Source organism: Neomonachus schauinslandi, chromosome 2 (assembly GCF_002201575.2).
Source record: "Neomonachus schauinslandi chromosome 2, ASM220157v2, whole genome shotgun sequence".
NCBI classification, from domain to species: Eukaryota; Metazoa; Chordata; class Mammalia; order Carnivora; family Phocidae; genus Neomonachus; species Neomonachus schauinslandi.
The window spans coordinates 171,230,076-171,251,748 of NC_058404.1; the positions used below are offsets into that span (position 1 = coordinate 171,230,076).

The 21,673-nt window shown below is 37.0% G+C and overlaps 1 protein-coding gene across 1 annotated transcript in view; it reads left to right on the forward strand.

Annotated features, from left to right (window-relative positions):
- Positions 1-792: 792 nt before the first annotated feature.
- Positions 793-21,673, forward strand: part of RFC1 (replication factor C subunit 1) — a 71,383-nt gene continuing 50,502 nt past the window's right edge. Inside the window, exons 1-4 of the mRNA XM_044912749.1 lie at positions 793-984; positions 2,552-2,680; positions 14,625-14,700; positions 16,342-16,464. Coding sequence (XP_044768684.1) covers positions 913-984; positions 2,552-2,680; positions 14,625-14,700; positions 16,342-16,464 — 400 coding nt within the window. The 5' untranslated portion in view covers positions 793-912. The remainder of the gene's footprint in view (positions 985-2,551; positions 2,681-14,624; positions 14,701-16,341; positions 16,465-21,673) is intronic.

Genomic DNA, 21,673 nt, shown 5'->3' on the forward strand with positions numbered 1-21,673 from the left:
AAGTTTAAAAATCTGTTACTTTTCCCACTCGTATACTCAGCAAGAATTTTTCTGTGCAGGGAAAAGTGGTTTCTAGATCCATTGTTTGGGAGTATGATTAGCCACTAGGCCTGTTCATCATTTCATGAAATCTTTGAAAACTGGGAATAATAGACAGGGAATGTTAAGGAGTAAGGTGAAGTCACTCTCTAAATTGAGGCCAAATTAGTGACCTTCAGATATTTATATACATGATGGCTGCTCACATTAGAGATAATTCTAAAAAGCTAGAATAGATTGGCTTTCATTCTGATGAAAGTTCTTTTCCAAAGGTTTCGATTTTCAGTGTATATTGAGTTAGATCATGCTGTAATTTCTTTTAACTGTTCTGCTGCCATCAGAGTATAAGGGTGTGGGAAGTGAGAGAGTAGGGTAGCATAAAGGGAAGGAGGGGTGCCTGGGTGGCGCAGTCAGTTAAGCGGTTAAGCGTCTGACTCTTGGTTTGGCTCAGGTCGTGATCTCAGGGTTGTGAGATTGAGCACTACATGGGGCTCTGTGCTCAGCGTGGTGTCTGCACCCCACCCCCCACCTCTGAGTCTCTCTCTCAAATAAATAAATCTTTAAAAAAAATAAAGGAAGAGAAAGGGGATGTGAATAGAAGGGATTATTTGGGAAGGAAAGGTAACAATGCTGAGGAGTGGCAGTATGGAACAGACAAAAATCAGAGAGCCTCAATATAACCAACAATTCCATTTCCTGAATTATGTTTTGTTTTCTTTCTCTGTGTGGTTTTAAGCATTTGTTGTCCTAATACAGATTGAAAACCAGCACTGACTTTAACCTGATTATTAATACTCAGTTTTGGTATTTCCATGGTGCATGTGCCATGCCATGCTGTGCAGTGTGCATGTGCAAACAGCCATCACTATTTGAATGAAGAATCATTTGGTAATTTTAAAAGTGAAACTCCTATGTGAAACCTTCATTTCCTCCAGAAGCAATAAAGTAAGTGGTTGTAAACCTCAAACCCAATTTTTTGCAAATTTTACGGACGACTGTGGCTTACTTTATTGCCCGTCTTTCTTTAGCACCTGACACAGATGTCTTAGTTTCATAGCCGAGGTATCTGTTTCGTAAACAGTATTTTTTAGACTTAGATTTTATTAGGATGGGTTTATGACTTTTGTATATTAAGAAATTTACAAAAGAGAACATAAAACCAGGAAGTCTATAATCTTATTAAAAAAAAAACAAGGTGTCTGTGTACCTCATTTATCTGCTTTGTTTATTTGCTTAGACACAGAGCTATTTGTGTGTGTGTGTGTGCGTGTGCGCCCGCATGCGTGTGGGTAACACGCTTATTTGGGATTTTTGACATTTTAAGAGTATGACTTTTACTGCCAGGATCTAGGAAATAATTGTTAACTTTCTTATACTTCACAAAGTGTTTTTAACAGGCATTTTCCTCACTATAATAAAGAGATAGGTTGGAACAGGTAAAAAGGATTGAAAACTCAAGATTATAACCATTAAGGATAGGAAGAGCAGAACACCTGGCTCTTGAACCCCATTCTTAGGAATTCAGATCCTTATTCAGGTTTCATTATTCTGTGTTCCTTATATCCTTGCCTGGGAGCAGAGGTAATTGAAAATAGACATGTGTCAGTGATATGAAGGGATAATAATTCATAAATGAGGGGAAGGGAAGCTTTTTACTGAGCCAAAATTAAGTAATTCTCATAAAGCATAGGTAGTATTAGTTCCACTTTACTGATGGGAAAACAGATTAAAGTAACCTGCCCAAGGTCACACATAAAAATAACTACAGCAGAGATTCAGACTGAGGCTTTCTGATTCTAAGGTCTATTCCCATTCTCTACACCATGCTTTCTTTAAAGCTAAAATCAAAAGTAGGGAAGAATATGTATGCAAAAGATAAAAGTGAGTGATTTAAATTGTAAATTACATTGTAAATGTTTCATTATGATTAAATTTTAATTCAGCATAACAAGGGGATAGGGCAATTAAAGAGATTATTGTAATAAGCATCAAAATATTTTTTCAGAATTTGGAAAAATCATATAAAGTAATTTCTAAGGTTTTTAGTTATTAAGGTCTTAAATGATCAGGGTTGTGAGAGTTATCTTTCTCTCAAATTGGAGTATAAATCCCATGGTCAAGGATTATACTCTTCAACATTTGTCTTCTCCCTCACTCTGCCTGGAGTGGTGGGATGAGCATATGCATGTATGAACAATAAATACTTGTTACTTGCCTCTTTAGTAATTGTGCTGTTGTTAAGAAAAATTTCACTTGCTTATTTCTGTCCTGTTTTGGCCAAATTCTGAGAATTCATATTATTTTTCATTAGGCAAATTATTTTTAACTTAGGTAATTTTATCAGTTAACTTTTGCATGTGAAATGAATGCTGTTGCACACATGGAACTATCTGATTATGAAGAAATTATTGAAGATAAACCAGTGTGTGTGTAGAGCTGTCCCTTTTTGTAGTTGAAATTCAAATTTTGTGCAGTTAATGTTTGTTTACGCATGTCGTTTTTTTGCTTTTAGGATATTCGGAAATTCTTTGGGGTTATACCAAGTGGAAAGAAACCTGTAAGTGAAGCAGTAAAGAAGAATGAGAAAACAAAGTCCGCTGAAGAAACCTTAAAAGCAAAGAAAGGAATAAAGGAAATCAAGGTCAGTTTTCTAGATGTAATACTGAATTGTATAAAAAGTTAAATTCAGTTCCTAGACTTGATATCTTGGGAGCCTGAGGTAAATACGGATTCCAACTCATTTTGCAGAGGAAGAAGATAAGTGTATTTCTAATTAATGTAGCTGACTGCATTCGTTGCTTGTTTTTCTGAAGTAGAGATGGAACCCTTTTTAGTTGTTAAAACTTTGCATTTTGTGACCAAAGTTTGCTCTTAGAGACCTGAGCCCCAGGTGAAAGGTGTTGGGCTTCCGGTGAAGGAAGGCTTTGGAGGAAAGCTTTATTCTTTTCTCTGTCTTCCTTGGGCCTCAGAATTTAAGATACAATGTCACTGTAGAAAGCAGGCAATGGCTACAATAGGATAGTGTGTGAGTTAATATTATTCCACTTTGTGTAAAATGTAAGAATTTTGCAACTCTACAGGTCTGTTTATCACCACTTCATCTTTTATGTTTTACTTGTCATGTGTATTATATCTACATTTGTTAATACTCCACATTCAGTGTAATAATTTTTGCTCTAAACAGACACATATTTTAAAGAAATTAAAAGGAAAAAATTGGTCTTTTATGTTTACCTACATATTTGCCATTTCTGGTGCTTTTCATTTCTTAGTGAAGATAAGAATTTCTCAATTTCTATGTCATATCATTGTTTTTAAACCTGAAGAGTTTTCTTTATCATTTTTTTTTTTAAAGATTTTATTTATTTATTTGACAGAGAGAGACACAGTGAGAGGGAATGCAAGCAGGGGAAGTGGGAGAGGGAGAAGCAGGCTTCCCACAGAGCAGGGAGCCCGATGTAGGGCTTGAACCCAGGATCCTGGGATCATGACCTGAGCTGAAGGCAGATGCTTAATGACTGAGCCACCCAGGCGCCCCATTCTTTATCATTTCTTGTAGTATAGGTCTTTTGGTAACAAATTCTGTAAGTTTTTGTTTATTTAATAATATATTTTGTCTTCATTCTTGGAGGATATTTTTGCTGGTTATAGAATTTTGGATTGACAGTTTTTTGTTTCAGCGCTTTGAAGATGTCCCATTGTGTTTTGGTCTCTTTTTTCTGGAGAGATATTAGCCGTCATTTGTATTTTCTTTTGTACATTATGTATTATTTTTCTTATGCTGACTTTAGGATTTTATCTTTGGTTATTAGCTTTGACTGTGGTATGCCTGGGTGTGGTTTTCTTGTGTGTATCCTGTTTATGGTTTCTGAGCTTCTTGAATCTATAAATTTATAAATCTCACCAAATTTGGGAACTCTATGCCATTTTTTCTTCAAATATATTTCTGCCTCATTCTCTTTCTCTTCTTCTGGGATTCCAGCTATACACATATTAGAATTTTGTAGCTCATTGAGGCTTGTTCATTTTTATCCTTTTTTTCTCTTCAGATTGTATAATTTCTCTATTACTGTCTTCAGGTTCACTGATATTTCTTCCTCTACAGTTTGCTGTTACGCCTATTTAGTGAATACTTTATTGTGAATATTGTATTTTTTTCAGTTCTAGAATTTCCACTTGTTTCCTTTTCATACTTTTTATTTCTCTTCTTTATGTTCTTGAATGTAGTTATAATAGCTACTTTAAACTTTTGTCTGCTAATACTAACATATTAAGATTGGTCTCAGTTAAATTCCTTTTCCCTTGAGTCTGTGGCTCAAATATTAGTTCGGGCTCCTATAACAAAATACCATACACTGGATGGTTTAAACAATAGAAATTTATTTTCTTACAGTTCTAGAGACTAAAAGTCTATGATTAAGGTTCCAGCCAATTCAGTTCCTGGCAAGAGCTCTTTCTGGATCGTATATGGCTACCTTCTTGCTGGATCCTCACATAACCTTTCCTGGTGTGAGCACATGGGGAGAGAGAGAGAGAGCTAGTGAGTGTGTATACACATGTGTGTGAGTGAGCTCTCTGGTATCTCTTCTAAGGATATTAAGCTTATCAGATCAGAGTCCCATCCTTATGACCTCATTTAACCTTAATTACTTCCTAGAGACTCCATCTCCGGATACAGCCACAATGGGGGTGAAGGGGCTCAGCATATGAATTTGGAGGGATACAAGCATTCAGTCCAGACATTTTGCCAATGGCCCCCCAAATTCATGTCCTTCTCATATGCAAAATATGTTCATTCCATCTTAACAGCCCCCCAAAATCTGAACTCATTGCAACATCAACTCTAAAGTCCAAAGTCTTATCTCAATATCGTTTAAATCAGATATGGGTGAGACTCAAGGTATGATTCATCCTAAGGCAAAATTTCTCTTCATCTGTGAGCCTGTAAAACCAGACAAGTATGTGTTTCTAAAATACAGTGGTGGGACAGGCGTAGAATAGACATTTTCATTTCAAAAGGGAGAAATCACAAGGAAGAAAGGGATGATGGGTCCCAAAGAAGTCCAAAACCTAGCAAGGCAAATTCTCTTTGATCTTAAACCTCGAGAAAATCTTCTTTAGCTGGATGCCCTGCCTTCTGGATCCACTAGAGCAATGGTCCCACCCCCACAGCTCGGCAGGGTGGTCCCACTCCTAAGGCTTCTGGATGCAGGCTGATTGTTGAAACAAGAAATAAGACAGCGCTGATGATCTCTGAATCACCTTCATGTCCTTTTCTTGGAGAATAGTGCATGTTTGCAGTTGATTCTACCAGCCTTCCTTCATTTTGTCTCTTTCATTTCAAACTAGCAGTGTTTTTGCTTGTGTAATCCCATCATCTCTTTATTGAGTGATGGTCCAGCCACACTTTTGGTGTTCTCTTTAGAACATGCATTCTCATTTTTTGCAATATAGACAAGTTGAGTATTTTCCAAATCTTTTAAGTCTCGGTTCGTTTTTGCTTAACAATTCAGTTCATGTCTCTCCTCTTGGATTTTACTATAGAGGACCCAGGTTGCACCTTCCAACATTTTACTTAGAAATCTCCTCAGCTAAATATTGTTTCATTTTTCGTAAGTTCTATCTTTCACAAAGCACTAAAACAATTTAGCCAAGTTCTTTGCCATTTTATAACAAGGATTGCCTCTTTCTCCGATTTCCAACAATCTGTTCCTTATTTCTGTCTGAATCCTTACCAGAATGGTCTTTCATGTTCATATTTTACCAACATTCTATTTATGATATATATATTCTCTAAGATGATAGAAGCTTTCACTATAACTCTTATCTTTTCTTCCTGAGACCTTGTTGGAGTTGCATTTAACGCCCATATTACTACCAACAGTCCCTTCACAGGAGCCTACATCCACATTTTACAAAATTTTTCTTATGTATTTATTTTGTTTATTGAAGTACAGTTGATACTGAATGTTACATGAGTTTCAGGTGTACAGCATCATGATTCAACAACTCTGTGTTATGCTATGCTCACAAGTATAGCTATCATCCATAACTATACAACACTATTACAGTATCACAGACTGTATTCCTTATGTGCTATACCTTTCATCCCCATGCTTGATTCATTTCATAACTGGAAGCCTATACCTGTCACTCCCCTCACCCCTATTTGCCCATGCCCCCAGCCCCCTTCCCTCTGGCAACCACCAGTTAGTTTTCTGTATTTATAGGTCAGTTTCTGTTTTGTTTGTTCATTCATTTTGTTTTTTAAATTCCACTTATAAGTGAAATTACACAGTATTTGTCTTTTGCTGTCTGACTTCACTTAGTGTAATACTCTCTAGTTGTCACAGATGGCAAGATCTCATTCTTTTTTTATGGCTGAGTAATATTTGTGTGTGTGTGTGTGTATGTATGTATGTTTATGTGTGTATCTCACATCTTTATTGATGGACATTTATTTAGGTTGCTTTCATATCTTGGCTATTGTAAATGCAGTAAATGTAGGGGTGTATATTTCTTTTTGAATTAGTATTTTTGTTTTCTTTGGGTAAATAGTAGTGGAATTATCGGATTGTATGCATTTCTCTTTTTAATGTTTTGAGGAGCCTCCATACTGTTTTCCACAGTGGCTGCACCAGCTTGCATTCTTACCAATATTGCATGAGTGTTTTTTTTTTTTCTCCACATACATACTCACCAACACTTGTTTCTTGTCTTTTTGATTCTCGCCATTCTGACAGGTATAATGTGATCTCTCATTGTGGTTTTGATTTGCCCTAATGATCAGTGATGTTGAGCATCTTTTCATGTGTCTGTTGGCAATCTGAAGGTCTTTTTGGGTTCTCTGTCCATTTTCTTAATCAGATTATTTGGGTTTTTGGTGTTGAGTTGTAGAATTTCTTTATATACTTTGGATATTAACCCCTTATTGGATATATTGTTTGCAAATATCTTCTCCCATTCAGTATGTTGCCTCTTCATTTTATTGATGGTTTCCTTTGCTGTGCAAAAGCTTTTTGGTGTAGTCTCAGTAGTTTTATTTTTGCTTTTGTTTCCCTTGCTGAAGGAGGCATCTAGAAAAAAGGTTGCTAAAAGGCTGATACCAGAGAGATTACTGCCTTTGTTTACCTTTAAAAAAAGTTTTATGGTTTCAGGTCTAACATTTAGGTCTTTAATCCATTTTGAGTTTATTTTGTTCATGGTGTAAGAAAGGGTCCAGTTCATTCTTTTGCATGTAGCTATCCATTTTCCTAGCACCATTTGTTGAAGAGACTGTCTTTTTCCCATTGTATATTTTTGCCTCCTTTGTTGTAGATTAATTCAGTATGTAAGTGTGGGTTTATTTCTAGGCTCTCTATTCCGTTCCATTGATCTAGGCATCTATTTTGAGCCAGTACCATACTGTTTTGATTACTGCAGCTTTGTAGTATATGTTGAAATGTGGGATTGTGGTACCTCCAGTTTTGTTCTTCTTTTCCAAGATTGCTTTGACTATTTGGGTCTTTTATGGTTCCATACAAATTTTAGTATTTTTTGTTCTAGTTTTGTGAAAATTGATGTTGTCATTTTGATAGGGATTGCATTGAATCTGTAGATTACTTTGGGTAGAATGGATGTTTTAATAATATTCTTCCAATCCATAAGCCTGGAATATCTTCATTTGTGACATCTTCAGTTTCGTTCATCAATATTTTATAGTCTTCAGAGTACAGATCTTTCATCTTCTTGATTAAATTTGTTTCTAAGGATTTTATTCTTTTTGGTGCTATTGTAAATAGAATTGTTTCCTTAGTTTCTATTTCTCATACTTCGTGATTAGTATATAGAGACACAGATTTCTGTATATTTCTATCCTGTGACTTTACTAAATTAATTTATTCTTACTTTTTTTGGTGGAGTTTTTAGGGTTTTCTATGAATAGTATGTCATTGGCAAATAGTGACGATTTATTTCTTTACCAATTTGGACGCCTTTTATTTCTTTTTCTTGTCTGGTTGCTATGGCTAGGACTTCCAGTACTAGTACATATATTTTTTAATTTCTTCTTTGATTTCATCATTGACACATCAGTTGTTTGGTAGCATGTTGTTTAAACTCCACGTGTTTGTGGTTTTTTTCCCAGTTTTTTTCTTGTAATTGATTTCTAGTTTCATACAATTATGGTTGGAAAAAATGCTTGATATGAGTTTAGTTTTCTTAAGTTTATTAAGACTTATTTTGTGGCTTAACATGTTATCTGTCCTGGAGAACGTTCCATGTGCACTTGGAAAGAATATGTATTCTATTGTTTTTGGATGGAATGGTCTGTATATATCTGTTAAGTCCATCTGGTCTTACTGCTTCCTTATTGATTTTCTGTCTGGATGATCTATCCACTGATTAAAGGGGGTGTTAAAATTCCCTACTATTGTTGAATTACTGTCAGTTTCTTCCTTTATATCTCTTAATCTTTGTGTTATGTATTTAGGTGCTTCTATGTTTGATGCATAGATATTTACAATTCTTATATCCTCTTGTTGGATCAGTCTCTTTATCGTTATGTAATGCCATTTTTTTTTTTAAAGATTTTATTTATTTATTTGACAGAGAGAGACACAGTGAGAGAGGGAACACAATAAGGGGGAGTGGGAGAGGGAGAAGCAGGCTTCCCGTGGAGCAGGGAGCCCGATGTAGGGCTCGATCCCAGGACCTGGGATCATGACGTGAGCCGAAGGCAGATGCTTAATGACTGAGCCACCCAGGTGCCCTTGTAATGCCATTTTTTGTTTCTTGTTACAGTCTTTGTTTTAAAGTCTGTTTTGTCTGATAAAAGTATTGCTACCCTGGATATTTTTTTTTAGTTTCCATCTCTTCACTTTCAGTTTGTATGTGTTTTTAGGTCTGATGTGAGTCTGTTGTAGGTAGCGTATAGATGGGTCTTGTTTTTTTTCATCCACTCTATCACCCCGTCTTTTTTTTTTTTTTTTTTTTCTTTTTTAACCCCCTGTCTTTTGATTGGAACATTTAGGCCATTTATGTTTAATTATTATTATTTTTTAAAATTTTTATTAACATATAATATGTATTTTTTGTTTCAGGGGTACAGGTCTGTGATTCATGAGTCTTACACAATTCACAGTGCTTACCATAGTACATACCCTCCCCAATGTCCATCACCCAGCCACCCCATCTCTCCCACCCTCCTCCACTCCAGTAACCCTCAGTTTGTTTCCTGAGATTAAGAGTACATTTAGAGTAATTATTGATAGGTATGTACTTATTGCCATTTTCTTTATTGATTTCTGGTTATTTTTGTAGTCCTTCTCTGTTCCTTTCTTCTCTTGCTCTCTTTCCTTGTCATTGATAACTTTCTTCAGTGTTGTGCTTGTCTTTATTTTTGTGTGTGTCATAGGTTTTTGACTTGTGGTTATTAGGTTCCTATATAACATCTAAGTATATAGTAGTTTATATTAAATTGATGATCACTTAAGATCAAACACATTCTAAAAGAACTTCATTTTTACTATCCTCTGTCCACCTTTTCTCTATATGTTATTAGGTTTTCCTTTTTTTATTATGGGAGTCCCCTTAACTAACTTTTTAAAATATAGTTGATTTTATTACTTTTGTTGTTTGACCTTTATACTAGCTTTATAAGTGATTGCTCTACTACCTTTACTGTGATAGCTTAATGAAATTTTTTTATTTTCATAATTTTCTTCTAATTACAGTCTTTTTTATCCACTTAAAGAAGCCCTTTAACATTTCTTGTAAAGGCCAGTTTAGTGGTGATGAAATCCTTTAATTTTTGTTTATTTGGGAAGCTCTTTATCTTTCCTTCAATTCTAAATGATAACCTTGCTGGGTAGAGTATTCTTGGTTGTAGGTTTTTTCCTTTTAGCACTTTGAATATATATATCATGCCTCTCCCTTCTGGTGTGCACAATAGTTTCTGCTGAAAAATCAGATGATCACCTTATGGGGTTTCCTTTGTAGGTAATTATTTGCTTCTCTCTTACTGCTTTTAAAATTCTTTATCTTTAATCTTTGACATTTTCTTATTATGTGTTAAGGTATGGAGCCCCTTGGGTTCATTTTGTTTGGAACTCTCTGTGCTTCCTGAATCTGGATATCTGTTTCCTTCTCCAGGTGAAGGAAGTTTTCAGCTGTTATTTCTTCAAATAAGCTTTCTGTCCCTTTGTCTCTCTCTCTCTCTCAGCTTCTTCTGAGACCCCTATAATGCAAATGTTTGTTTGCTTGATGTTTTCGAAGAGATCCTTAACCTGTTCTCATTTTTTTAAAAAATTCTTTTTCCTTTTTGCTGTATGGCTTGGGTGCTTACCATTAGTCTGTCTTCCAGATTGCTGATCTGTTCTTCTGCATTCTCTAATCTGCTGTTGATTACCTCTAGTGTATTTTTCATTTCATTTATTGTATTCTTCAACACTGGTCCTTTTTAATATTTTCTCTCTCTTTGTTGAAGTTCTCACTGACTTCATCCATTCTTCTCTCCAGTTGGTGAGCATCTCTATTCTATGATCATTAATTTTTTTTTTTAAGTTTGAAATGTTTAGCAGATAGCTTGATTATCTCTGTTGCAGTTAGTTCTTTTTCTGAGGCTTTGTCTTGTTCTTTCATTTGAAGCATATTCCTCTGTCTTCTCATTTTGCTTGACTGCCTGTTTTTGTTTCTATGAATTAGGTGGAATAGATATTTCTCCTAAACTTGAAGGAATGATCTTGTGTATGGTCATCCCCTGTGTAGCGGCATGTGCTTGGTTACTTTGGCTGGCTGGCTGAAGTTGTAGCTGGTGGTCCTGGGGCACTGTGTGCTGGGGTGCCCTGGTGGGATGGCCTGAGCTGAAGTCGGTGTGGGCTGGGGTGGTCCTAGGACTCTCTACTTAGAGGGTGCCCCAGCAGGACCGCTGAAGCTGAAGTAGGTGCAAGTTGAGGTATGCTGGGATGCTCTGTACAGGGGTGCCCTGGTGAGTTGTCTGGATCCAAAGCAGGAATGGGCTGGGTGGTCCCCAGGCACTGCACAAAGTACCCTGGTGAGTCATCTGGAACCAAAACGGGTGTGTTCTTGGGGGGCTCTGCATCGGGGGTGCCCTGGCAAATTGTCTGGAGCCATAGTGGTGTTTTGGGGTGGCTTGTGCCTGTGTCACCTTGGCAAGACAGCTAGCCCTGTAAGGGGTAGTCGACCAGAGATGTGGTGTGTGTTGTGCTGAGGTCACATGGGTGGGGTGTCTAGGGCTGGTGTGGGATGGGGCCTGGGGCTTATTGAGGTGATAGGCCAGCAAGGGCACTAGGACCCTGCTCCTGACCATGCTGTCAGGGTGGAGGGAGAATGTAAACCTTGGCCCCTCCAACCTGGAGAGAGTTCCAGCAGCTTCCCCATCATTTGGTGGAGTTCTAGGGCTGAATTTTTTATAATCTAGTTACTCTTTTAAACCATGGCCTTTTTTCTCTGCCTCAGGGAAGATGAATCTGCTTATGGTCCCTCAGTAGTTTCTGTCCCTAATGCAGTTCACGGTGACGGGGGGGGTTCCTTTCGTTACCCTATCTCTGTTTCTCTTGCCGTTGTCTATGTGGTCTCTCTGTCTTTTGTTGTGCAGAAGCTGTTCAGTCAGCTCTCAGTTCTTCAGGAGGAATTGCTCTATAAATAGGTATGATTTGGTGTGTCCTGTGGAGGTGGAAGTTCATTGCCATCTTGGACCAGAAGTGCTAGGCTTTTTTTAAGCACACACATCGGAAACTTTCCAGCCTTCATCATAACCCAGTTCCAAAGCCACGTCCATATTTTAGGTACTTTTTACTGCACCACTCCATTTCATGGTAACAAAATCTGTATTAGGATTCTCCAGAGAAATAGAATCTAGAAAGAAATTTATTTTAAAGAATTCATGCATGTGATTACGAGGGCTGACAAGTCCCTAGACCTACAGTTGGGCAAGCTGGAGACTTAGGATAGCTGACGGTATAGTTTAAGTGTGAGTCTGAAGTCCTATGAACTAGGAGATCCAGTAGTGTGATTCAGACTCAAGCCTTCTAGCCAAGGGTAGTAGGCTTGAGACTTAGGAATAGTTGATGTCCCAGGTTGAAGGCAGTCAGGAAAGAGGGATTCTCTTATTTGGGAGAGGGTTAACTTTTTGTTCTCTTCGGACCTTCAACTGATTGGATCAGGTTCACTCACAGTAGGGAGAGGAATCTCCTTTAATCAGTCTATTGATTTAAATGTTAGATTCATCCAAACACACCTTCATAGAAACACTCAGGATAATGTTTGATGTAATATCTGGGTACTTTGTGGCCCACACAAGTTAACAGGTGAAATTAAGCATTGCAGGTCACATTTCCTACTTTTTTGTGTGTGTCTAGTTATTTTGGATTTATGTTGGATAGTGTGAATTATATAATGTAGGAAATTTGGATTCTGTTATATTCCTCCAAAGAGTGTTAATTCTTTTGGCTTAGCAGGCAGTTAATTTGGCTGACCTCAAACTCTGAACTCTTGTCTCCTCTTTGATGGGCAGCAGATGAAATCTTTGTTCAATTCTTTTATCCTTAGCGGGGCACTGGGAGTTGTTCCATTCATATGTAGTTCAGGAGACTGCCACAGATTTGGGCTAAGTTTACTGGCAGAATTTGAGACTCACCTTTTGTGGCTCTCTCTTTTCTAGGAGTTAATATAGTTGATTCTAACTCTCTCCTCTAGTCTGATGGTGTATTTGAATTATAGTAGTTCATTTATCTCATTTTCTTACAAGGTAGTTGCTTGTTCTTACACTTTTCAAATTTCAATGTAATGAATAGAAGCATATTTCTTTTTTTAAAGACTTTATTTTATTTATTCACCCCCCCAAATTAATGAATTTACATAGAGTGCACACGAGTGGGGTTGGGGTCAGAGGGAGAGGGGGAGAGAGAGAATCTCAGTGTAGAGCCTGATGCAGGGCTTGATCTCATGATCTTGAGATCATGACCTGAGCTGAAATCAAAAGTTGGATGCTTAACCAACTGAGCCACCCAGGTGCTCATAAGATTTTATTTTTAAGTAATCTCTACACCCAGTGTGGGGCTTGAACTCACAACCCTGAGATCAAGAGTCATATATGCTCTAACCGGCTGAGCCAGCCAGCCACCCCTAGAAACATTTCTATCTTATAATTGGCTATAGGTTTTTGTTTTGCTTTGTTTTGTTTTTACTGCTTTCTTGATGCTTTTTGGGAAAATTTAAATATGTTAGAAATGTATAACTACAAAATATAAATAATACCTTTTGCCTCGGTTATATTTAGTTTTCTAACAGGCATTGGGCAGTGGTGGGCCCGCAACTCCTTAACTTTTATTTGTCTCTTTCATTTTTAGTAAGCCTTTGCCTTGTAATATCTGACATCCTTTTACACTTTGTTATATGTAGATTAGTGTTGAAAGTGGAGTTAATAATACAGCTTTTTCTGTATTTCTTTTTTCCCCATATGATGGAATTATTGTCTGGCTTTTTTTTTTTTCAGTTTTATTAAGAAATAATTGACATACATAGCTATGTAAGTTTGAGGTGTACAGCATGATGGTTTGACTTACACTTGTTGTGAAATGATTACAACGAAAGGTTTAGTTAACGTCCATTATTTCATACGGATATAGTAAAAGGAAAAAAATTTCTCCTGTGATGAGAACTTTTAGATCTACCCTCTTAACAAGTTTCCTACGTATCAGATAGCAGTGTTAACTATAGTCATCATGTTGTATATTACATCCCTAGGACTTATAACTAGAAGTTTATACCTTTTGACCACCTTCCTCCAGTTGTACTTCCCCTTACCCCCTGCCACTGGTAACCACAAATCTGATCTCTTTTTCTATGAGTTTGGTATGTTTTTTGTTTGTTTTAGAGTCCACATATAGGTGAGATCATACAGTGTTTGTCTTTGTCTTATTTCACTTAGCATAATGCCTTCAAGGTTCATCCATGTTGTTGCAAATGGTAGGATTTCCTCTCTTTTTATGTGTATCACAACTTTATCCTTTCCTACTTTGATGGTTACTTAGGTCGTTTCCACGTCTTGGCTATTATAAATAATGCTTCTATGAACATGGAGGGTGCACATATCTTTTTGAGTTAGTGTTCTTGTTTCCTTTAGATACATTTCCAGAAGTAGAATTGCTGGGTCATATGGTAGTTTAAAAAAAATTTTTTTTGAGGAACCTCCGTACTGTTTTCCATAGTGGCTGTACCATTTTATAGTCCCACCAGCAGTCCAGAAGAGTTCCTTTTTCTTCATATCCATGCAGGTGTTTGATATCTCTTCTCTTTTTGATGGTGGATCTGGCTTATTCTTTAGCCTAAGTAGGGCATTAATGACATTTTTGGGCTGTATAATTCTTTGTTGTGGAGGACTATCTTGTGCATTGTAGGACGTTTAGAAACATCCCTGGTCTACCATCTACCCATTAGATGCCAGTAACCCCCCCTCCCCCCAGTTATGACAAGCAAAAATGTCTCCTTGGGGGCAGAATTACCGAGCTCAAGTCTAATGAGAAAAAAACCCAGCTAAGTTATATAGACTTTTTTGTGTTCTAATTATACTGTGATGTTCACAGGTAAATAGTTCTTGTAAAGAAGATGACTCTAAACAGAAGCAACCAAGCAAGAAAAAGAGGATCATCTATGATTCAGGTAATATTTCTTCTGGGGAGCTTTAAAGTTTTAAAATAATTTTATATCCCTCAGAACTGTGTTTTCCAAACTGATGTTCTGAGACACACAGCTCTCTCTGATGTTATAATAGGTCCTGTGAGGAGAGGGCTCTATGCTCAAAGTTGGGAACAGTTTTATTATACTGTAGAACTTATCAGAGCTGAAATGTGGTAGTGTATTAAATGTGTTTGTTCAAGGGGGTATATAATATACATAGCATGTCTTAAACTTACTTTGAATATGGCATATTTATTTTTTAAAACTATTCATACTACTCTTGCAGCTGAGCTTCTTGGAAACTGAATTTGAAAAATAGTGCTTAGGATATTGCTTTAGAAATGATCTAAAATTTAATTTTTGTGCTTTTAATCTGGTCTTCTTTTGTTGGATTTAAAATGGAACAAGCACCAAATAAAATATTTGAATATACTTTTAAGATGGGGAGTGTGTATTTTTATGCATGCCTTTTATGATATGTTAAAATAATGGTAGAATCCAGAAAGTCTTAGATTTTACTTTTGTGGAGAAGATCCATCTGGTGTGAATTCTTAAAACTAAAAAGGTAAACTAAGGAGACATTTATAGATTGTTAGGATTTCACAGTGATAGCACAGATTCTGACTCCATCCTAAAAATACTTGAGTGTTTATTGTGAGTCTTCTACTGCTGTGTATTGTAAGAATTTGAAATAAATACACATCCCCATTCCCTGGGAGTTTGTGTATCCCCATTCCCTGGGAGTTTGTGTCTTTTGGGAATATGGAAATTTAATTACTTGATGCAGTTTAGAATAATATGAAACAGGATTTATAAATGCATGGTTCAGAGGGAAAGGAAGGACACTAAAGTTTATGAAACTTCTATTTTTGTTTTACTTTGTTTTGGTTTGTATTTAAGTGTCTTGGGTGGTTAGGTTGTGGTAGACAGACCAGTGCTCCCAAAGATGTCCATACCCTAATTCCTAGAACCTGTGAATATGTTAGGTTACATGACGAAAGAGAAATTAAAGTTGTAAGTGGCATTAAGGTTGATAATCATATGACCTTAAAGTAGGGAGATTATCCTGGATTATCTGGGGGTGGGCCCATTGTTTTCACAAGGAAGGTGGAGGCAGGAGAGAGAGATGGAGAGAGAGAGAGAGATTAACTGTGAAGAAAGTCAGAGAACCAGAGAGATGGCCGCATGAAAAGGATTTTGCCTGATGTTGCTGGCTTTGAAGATGGAGGAAGGAAGCCATAAACTAAGGAATGTTAACAATCATTAGAAACTGGAAAAGGCAGGGAAATGGATTTTTCCCTAGAGTATCCGGAAAAGAGTCATGGCCCTGCTGACACTTTGATATTAGCCCATTGAGACCCATATGGGATTTCTAACTTCCAGAACTATAAGATAATATATTTATGTTGTTTTAAGCCACTAAATTTGTGGTGATTTGTTATGGTAACAAAAGAAAAGTAAGACAAAGGTTTAACACAAGTAGAAGTAACCTGTGAGAATTCACAGTAAGAGTTTTGCCTTGAAATGGGCCTTGAGGAATTGGTTAACAATAATCACTTTAAAAACACACTGTATTTTACTATTTCTTTTGAGAGTTTTGTTTGATTTTCCTCTCATGTGCAGATTCAGAATCAGAGGAGACAGTGCAGGTAAAAAATGCCAAAAAGCAACCAGAGAAATTGCCATTGTCTTCTAAACCTGGTAAAATTCTACGCCAGGATCCTGTTACATACATTTCAGAAACAGGTAAGGTATTGAATATGTTTATTGTTTTAGAGAGGAGTAGTGTGTGTTATGTTCTTGAGCTTCTCACTGGTGTCTGGATGTACCTCTTTCACTTTGAATTTCTGTCCCTTTTTTGCGTTGTTGATTTATATTTATCAGAGGAAGGCTGTAATCATTATCTTTGGCATTTTCTGTGGGTTAAGGGCCATTGTAAGGACCAATTACAGGGGAATTGGCCTTGGGATTTTTTTAAGGTTTTTTTTTTTTTTTTTTTTTTAAGATTTATCTATTCATTTTAGAGAGAGAGAGTGTGAGCGCATGAGCATGAGTGGGGGAGGGGCAGAGGGAGAGGGAGAGAGAGCATCCCCAAGCAGACTCCCCACTGAGGGCATAGCCTGATGTGGGCCCGATCCCAGGACTCTGAGATCACGACCCAGTCTGAAACCAAGAGTCAGCCATTTAACCGACTGAGCCACCCAGGTGCCCCTGTGTGTTCTGTATTGAATAAAATGAAGTTCTATCTTGAATCATAAATTAAAATATTATTGGTGTGTTTTAAAACTTCTTTTTTATGTAAGTTTTTTTATCTTGCATTCTAAAGTCATAATAAGCTAAGTATATAACGGTTATTCATATTTGTGATTTATAAAATCTAGCACAGGGGCGCTTGGGTGGCTCAGTCATTAAGTATCTGACTTTGGCTCAGGTCATGATCTCAGGGTCCTGGGATTGAGTCTGGCGGCGGCTCTGCACTCAGCAGGGAGTCTGCTTGTGCTTCTGCTCCTTCCCTTGCTCATGCTCTCTCTCCCTCAAAAAAAAAATAAATAAAATCTTTAAAAAGATATATAATCTAGCACAGATGTGACCTGAATTCCTTGTATTCTCTTGTGACACTAAAGACTTTAGCGCTGACTTTTTAAAAGATGATTGTTTTTGTACTTAAATTTATTTGTTTGATCTGTTTTGAGTAGTCAAAAAGCAAAAGACACTTACAAATAATTGCACACTAATCTGAAAATGGTAAAATAGTATAAATGATTGTTTCATAGAGAGTATTCATTTACGGTGAGGAACTCTGAAGTGTCATCTGAGGAAAAAAACTCAGATGCATTCATTGTAAAGTCCTTTTGATTCTGGCATTGTTAACTACTAGAGGAGACCATAACAGGAATGAAAGGTTAGATGTAGTAATCTTCCAATTCACAGGGCCTGTTGAATCGGTTCCTGCATAGAAATGTTTGAAGGGGCCATGAAAGCATCTCATAGGTTACTGATTTGTTTATATTGAAGAAAACCTCTGAAACCATAATTTTTAGCACTCTGCTACTTGTATTGCTAGTGAAGTGAATACACATGGTTTGAAGAGATGGTAAAAGCTACATAATTATTTTGGTACAGTATATTACAACTTATATTCAACAAACATTTATTGAGTGTTTTTTTATATCCCAGATACTAGGAACTGGGGGTGCAAAAGATGACCAAAGACTCCCAAGTACGTGGAGTCTCTTGAGGCAGTGATAAGTAGTCAGGCAGAGTGCTTGAAGGGTCCGATTTGATCTGGCTCTTGAAGGATGAGCAGGTGATGGAGGGAAGAACATGTCAGTTTAGGGGGATGGGATTATTTAAGGCACAGCATCCAGCACAGGGATTGGTATGTTCATAGGACACAGAAGAGACTGCTTGCCCACATGATGAGGAATGGTGGGAGGTAGGATGAAGGAAGACCTTGAAAGCTAGGCAGATGAATTTAGACTTAACATAGCAGGGAAAAGGGAACCATTAAAGTTTTTGAAGAGTTATGGAATGATGAAAGTATTTAAGGGTGATTGCTAGATTGCTAGTGTTCAGGGTGGGATGGAGAATATAGAAATTGTAATGAGGGAAGTGAAGCATTTAGTAGGAGTGAAGTAATGAGAGATGTAAAAAGTTTGCAATAGTAAGGGACTGATTTATAAACATTTTTGAGAAATGAGTTACAAATTAGGTATTTGGATTACCTATAGTACTATTATTAGGATAATTGGAGAACTGATGTCATTAGCATGTTTAAGGTTTTTTGTTGTTTATTTTAAAAAATTCTTGAATATTATTTTCTTTTCTTTTTATTTATTTTTTAAAAAGATTTTATTTATTTATTTGCCAGAGAGAGAGAGAGAACAAGCAGGGGGAGTGGCAGGCAGAGGGAGAAGCAGACTCCCTGCTGAGCAAGGAGCCTGATGCGGAACTCGATCCCAGGATGCTGGGATCATGACCTGAGCTGAAGGCAGATGCTTAACCGACTGAGCCACCCAGGCGTCCCTATTTTCTTTTGTTTTTTTAAGTAATCTGTACACCTGATGTGGGGCTTGGACTCCCAACCTTGAGATCCAGAATGCTCTACTGACTGAGCCAGCCAGGTGCCCCTTGTTTTTTTTTTTTTTCCATAACAGCTTTATTGAGATATACAGTTCACCCCTAAGATTTTAATATTATTGGAATTTGCAGATATAGGTCAAAGTTTTCGGAGATATGAGTAACAATAAAACTTTACTTACATGTATGGGCTGTTACTTGAGAGTGTGCAGGTACTCATAGTAGATAAATTGGTCGGTAAGTAGGGAATGAAACAGGAAAGAAAAGTCCTTGTGTTGTAGAAGGAACCTGAGCCTGGAAGGTCAGAAGCCCTGCCTGAGGGTCCATCCTTGGTTCCCATCTAACAGATCTTTGAGTCTGTCTCACTTTCTATAAAGCAGAAACACTAATGGAATAAGCTTGTTGTGGAGACTTACTGGAATGATGCATAGGAAAGGGCCAGACCCAGTGCCTGAAGCATATAAAAACAGGCAATCCAAAGGAAAAAAGAAAAAGCAAAACAAAAGAAGCCCACAGATGAGCTTTGTAGCTTCTCAGAGACATTTATTTGATAAAGTTGTTCAAATGATCAAAAACAAAATGTAGGTGACGTGGACGTATTTTCTGTAAACTTTTTGGTAAGCTGAGATATTTCTTCATTATGGCAGAAGCAGACTGACTCTTTAACCTTTTTGTTCTATTGCTAAATATCTGCTCAGGCACATTGTGCAAATGCACTCTTCTATTAAGAGATCCCCCTCTGAGATCTGGCCACCTTTGTGAAGTTTTGAATATGTGGGAGGGATACTAGAAACAGTATGGTGATAGGTTTATTATGGAACTGAAGGTGGTGTGATCAAGCTTTCCAGTGACACCCTGGAAACGTCAAAGTTAGTGTGCAGACAGCTGTGGCCTTCAACTGTGGATCAGTTGGCTATCCTTATCTTGTGATTTTAGGTACACAGAAGGGTCAGACGATTTAAGCTCTGATCACAGATTTTCTTTAACATGGGATCATTTATTTCAGACTAAGTATTTTTGAATGTTATTTTCTGAAGAGATATCCAGCACTTTATCTGAAATTTCTATGAACATTATCAGTGTTTATGTCATTTTGCTGGTGGCACGTACATGGGAAAGTGAACATTGTCCCCTTTTTGTAGCTGAAAATCTTGGGGTGCGATGTACCTAATAGGATGTTCAGTATTAATTACAGTATTCTCTTTTTTTCTTAGAACTAAGATTTAGGAAAAAGCTAGTTCTTTTCTGCCTGTATTTATCTTCTCATACTTTTTTATTCCTTGAAATGACAGGTGCGTGGGAAGAAAAATAAGCCCTTTTTTCTTCCTAAGAGAATGAACTGTTAAAAAGAAGTCCATAATAAAATCAGAAACATAAAGAGTTTTAAGAAAGGTGCAGCTTCTTGAAATTAATAAGCTGGAAAATTCACCTTAAAATAATTTTTAAAAATGATTTAGTTTTTTTTAAAGCTAAAACTATAGTTTTTCAGTAGTGGGTCATGAATAAATATTCACATTATAAATGTAAATATTTACATTACTAGTATCAGGTTAAATAGAATATTTGTGTTAATAATAATTTCAAAATAAAAATCCTAACCTAAGATTGTATTGTTGATTGGGAGATTGGAACTTCTTGTGGAAAAGGATTATATGACAATGATTGTTTTAAAAACCTGTTAATAACAAAAGAAACGGGCACCTGGGTGGCCCAGTCAGTTAAGCATCTGCCTTTGGCTCAGGTCATGCATGATTCAGGGTCCTGGGCAGCCCCATTTTGGGCTCCCTTGCTCAGCAGGAACTCTGCTCCTCCCTCTCCCTTCCCTCCCCCACCAACCCCACCCTCTGCCCCGGCTCATGCTCTCTCTCTCAAATAAATAAATAAAATCTTAAAAAAAAAACAACAAAAAACCCCCCAAAAGAAATACTTGTTGCTTCATTATTCCATATTTTATTTTTTATGAACCAATTTTTGTTTGCTATTTTTCTTGTAGTATAGTATTTGTAGTGTTTAAGAGCATGAATTATTTTATTTTATTTTTTTAAAAAAATACTCATTTGAGAGAGAATGAGAGAGAGAGTGTGGGGGGGGGGAGGGTCAGAGGGAGAAGCAGACTCCCTGCTGAGCAGGGAGCCGGATGCAGGACTCCATCCCAGGATCACGACCTGAGCCGAAGGCAGTCGCCCAACCAACTGAGCCACCCAGGCTCCCAAGAGCATGAACTCTTGATTCAGACTGGCCGGGTTAACCTTCATTTACCTTCCCTGTGTCTTAGTTTCCTCATTTGTGAAATGGGTTTATTACTAGTACCCACATCAGAGGCCTTTGTGATGATCAAATGAGATAATCCTTGAAAAGCATTTAAAACAGGGTCAGGCATATAGTAAAAACTCAGGAGGATTAACTGTTCGTTTTACATTTTAATTTTGTTGTATCCCTACATCTGCTAAAGACATTTTGTTTTTTGCTTAAGTACTTAGGACTTTCTGTTGATTATGTAACTGTGCTTCAGAAATTTAGAAATTGTGTTTGACCCACTTCTGTTGTGGATGTGCACTGTCCACTATGGCCACTACTAGTTACTTGTGGCTTTTTTGAGCACTTGAAATGTGACTAGCCCAAACTGAGAGTATGGTAAGTGTAAAGTACAGATTTCAAAGGATTAGTATGAAAAAGAAGTAAATTATCTTATTAATAATTTTTTAGTATTATATAATGTTGAAATGATTTGGATGTGTTGGGTTGAATAAAATACATTGTTAAAACTAATTTCACTTGTTTCTTTTTTACTTTTAAATGTGGTTATGAGAAACTTTAAAACTCTCTGTGTAGCTCAGATTTTATTCCTGTTGCACAGGGCTTTATAAACAACAAG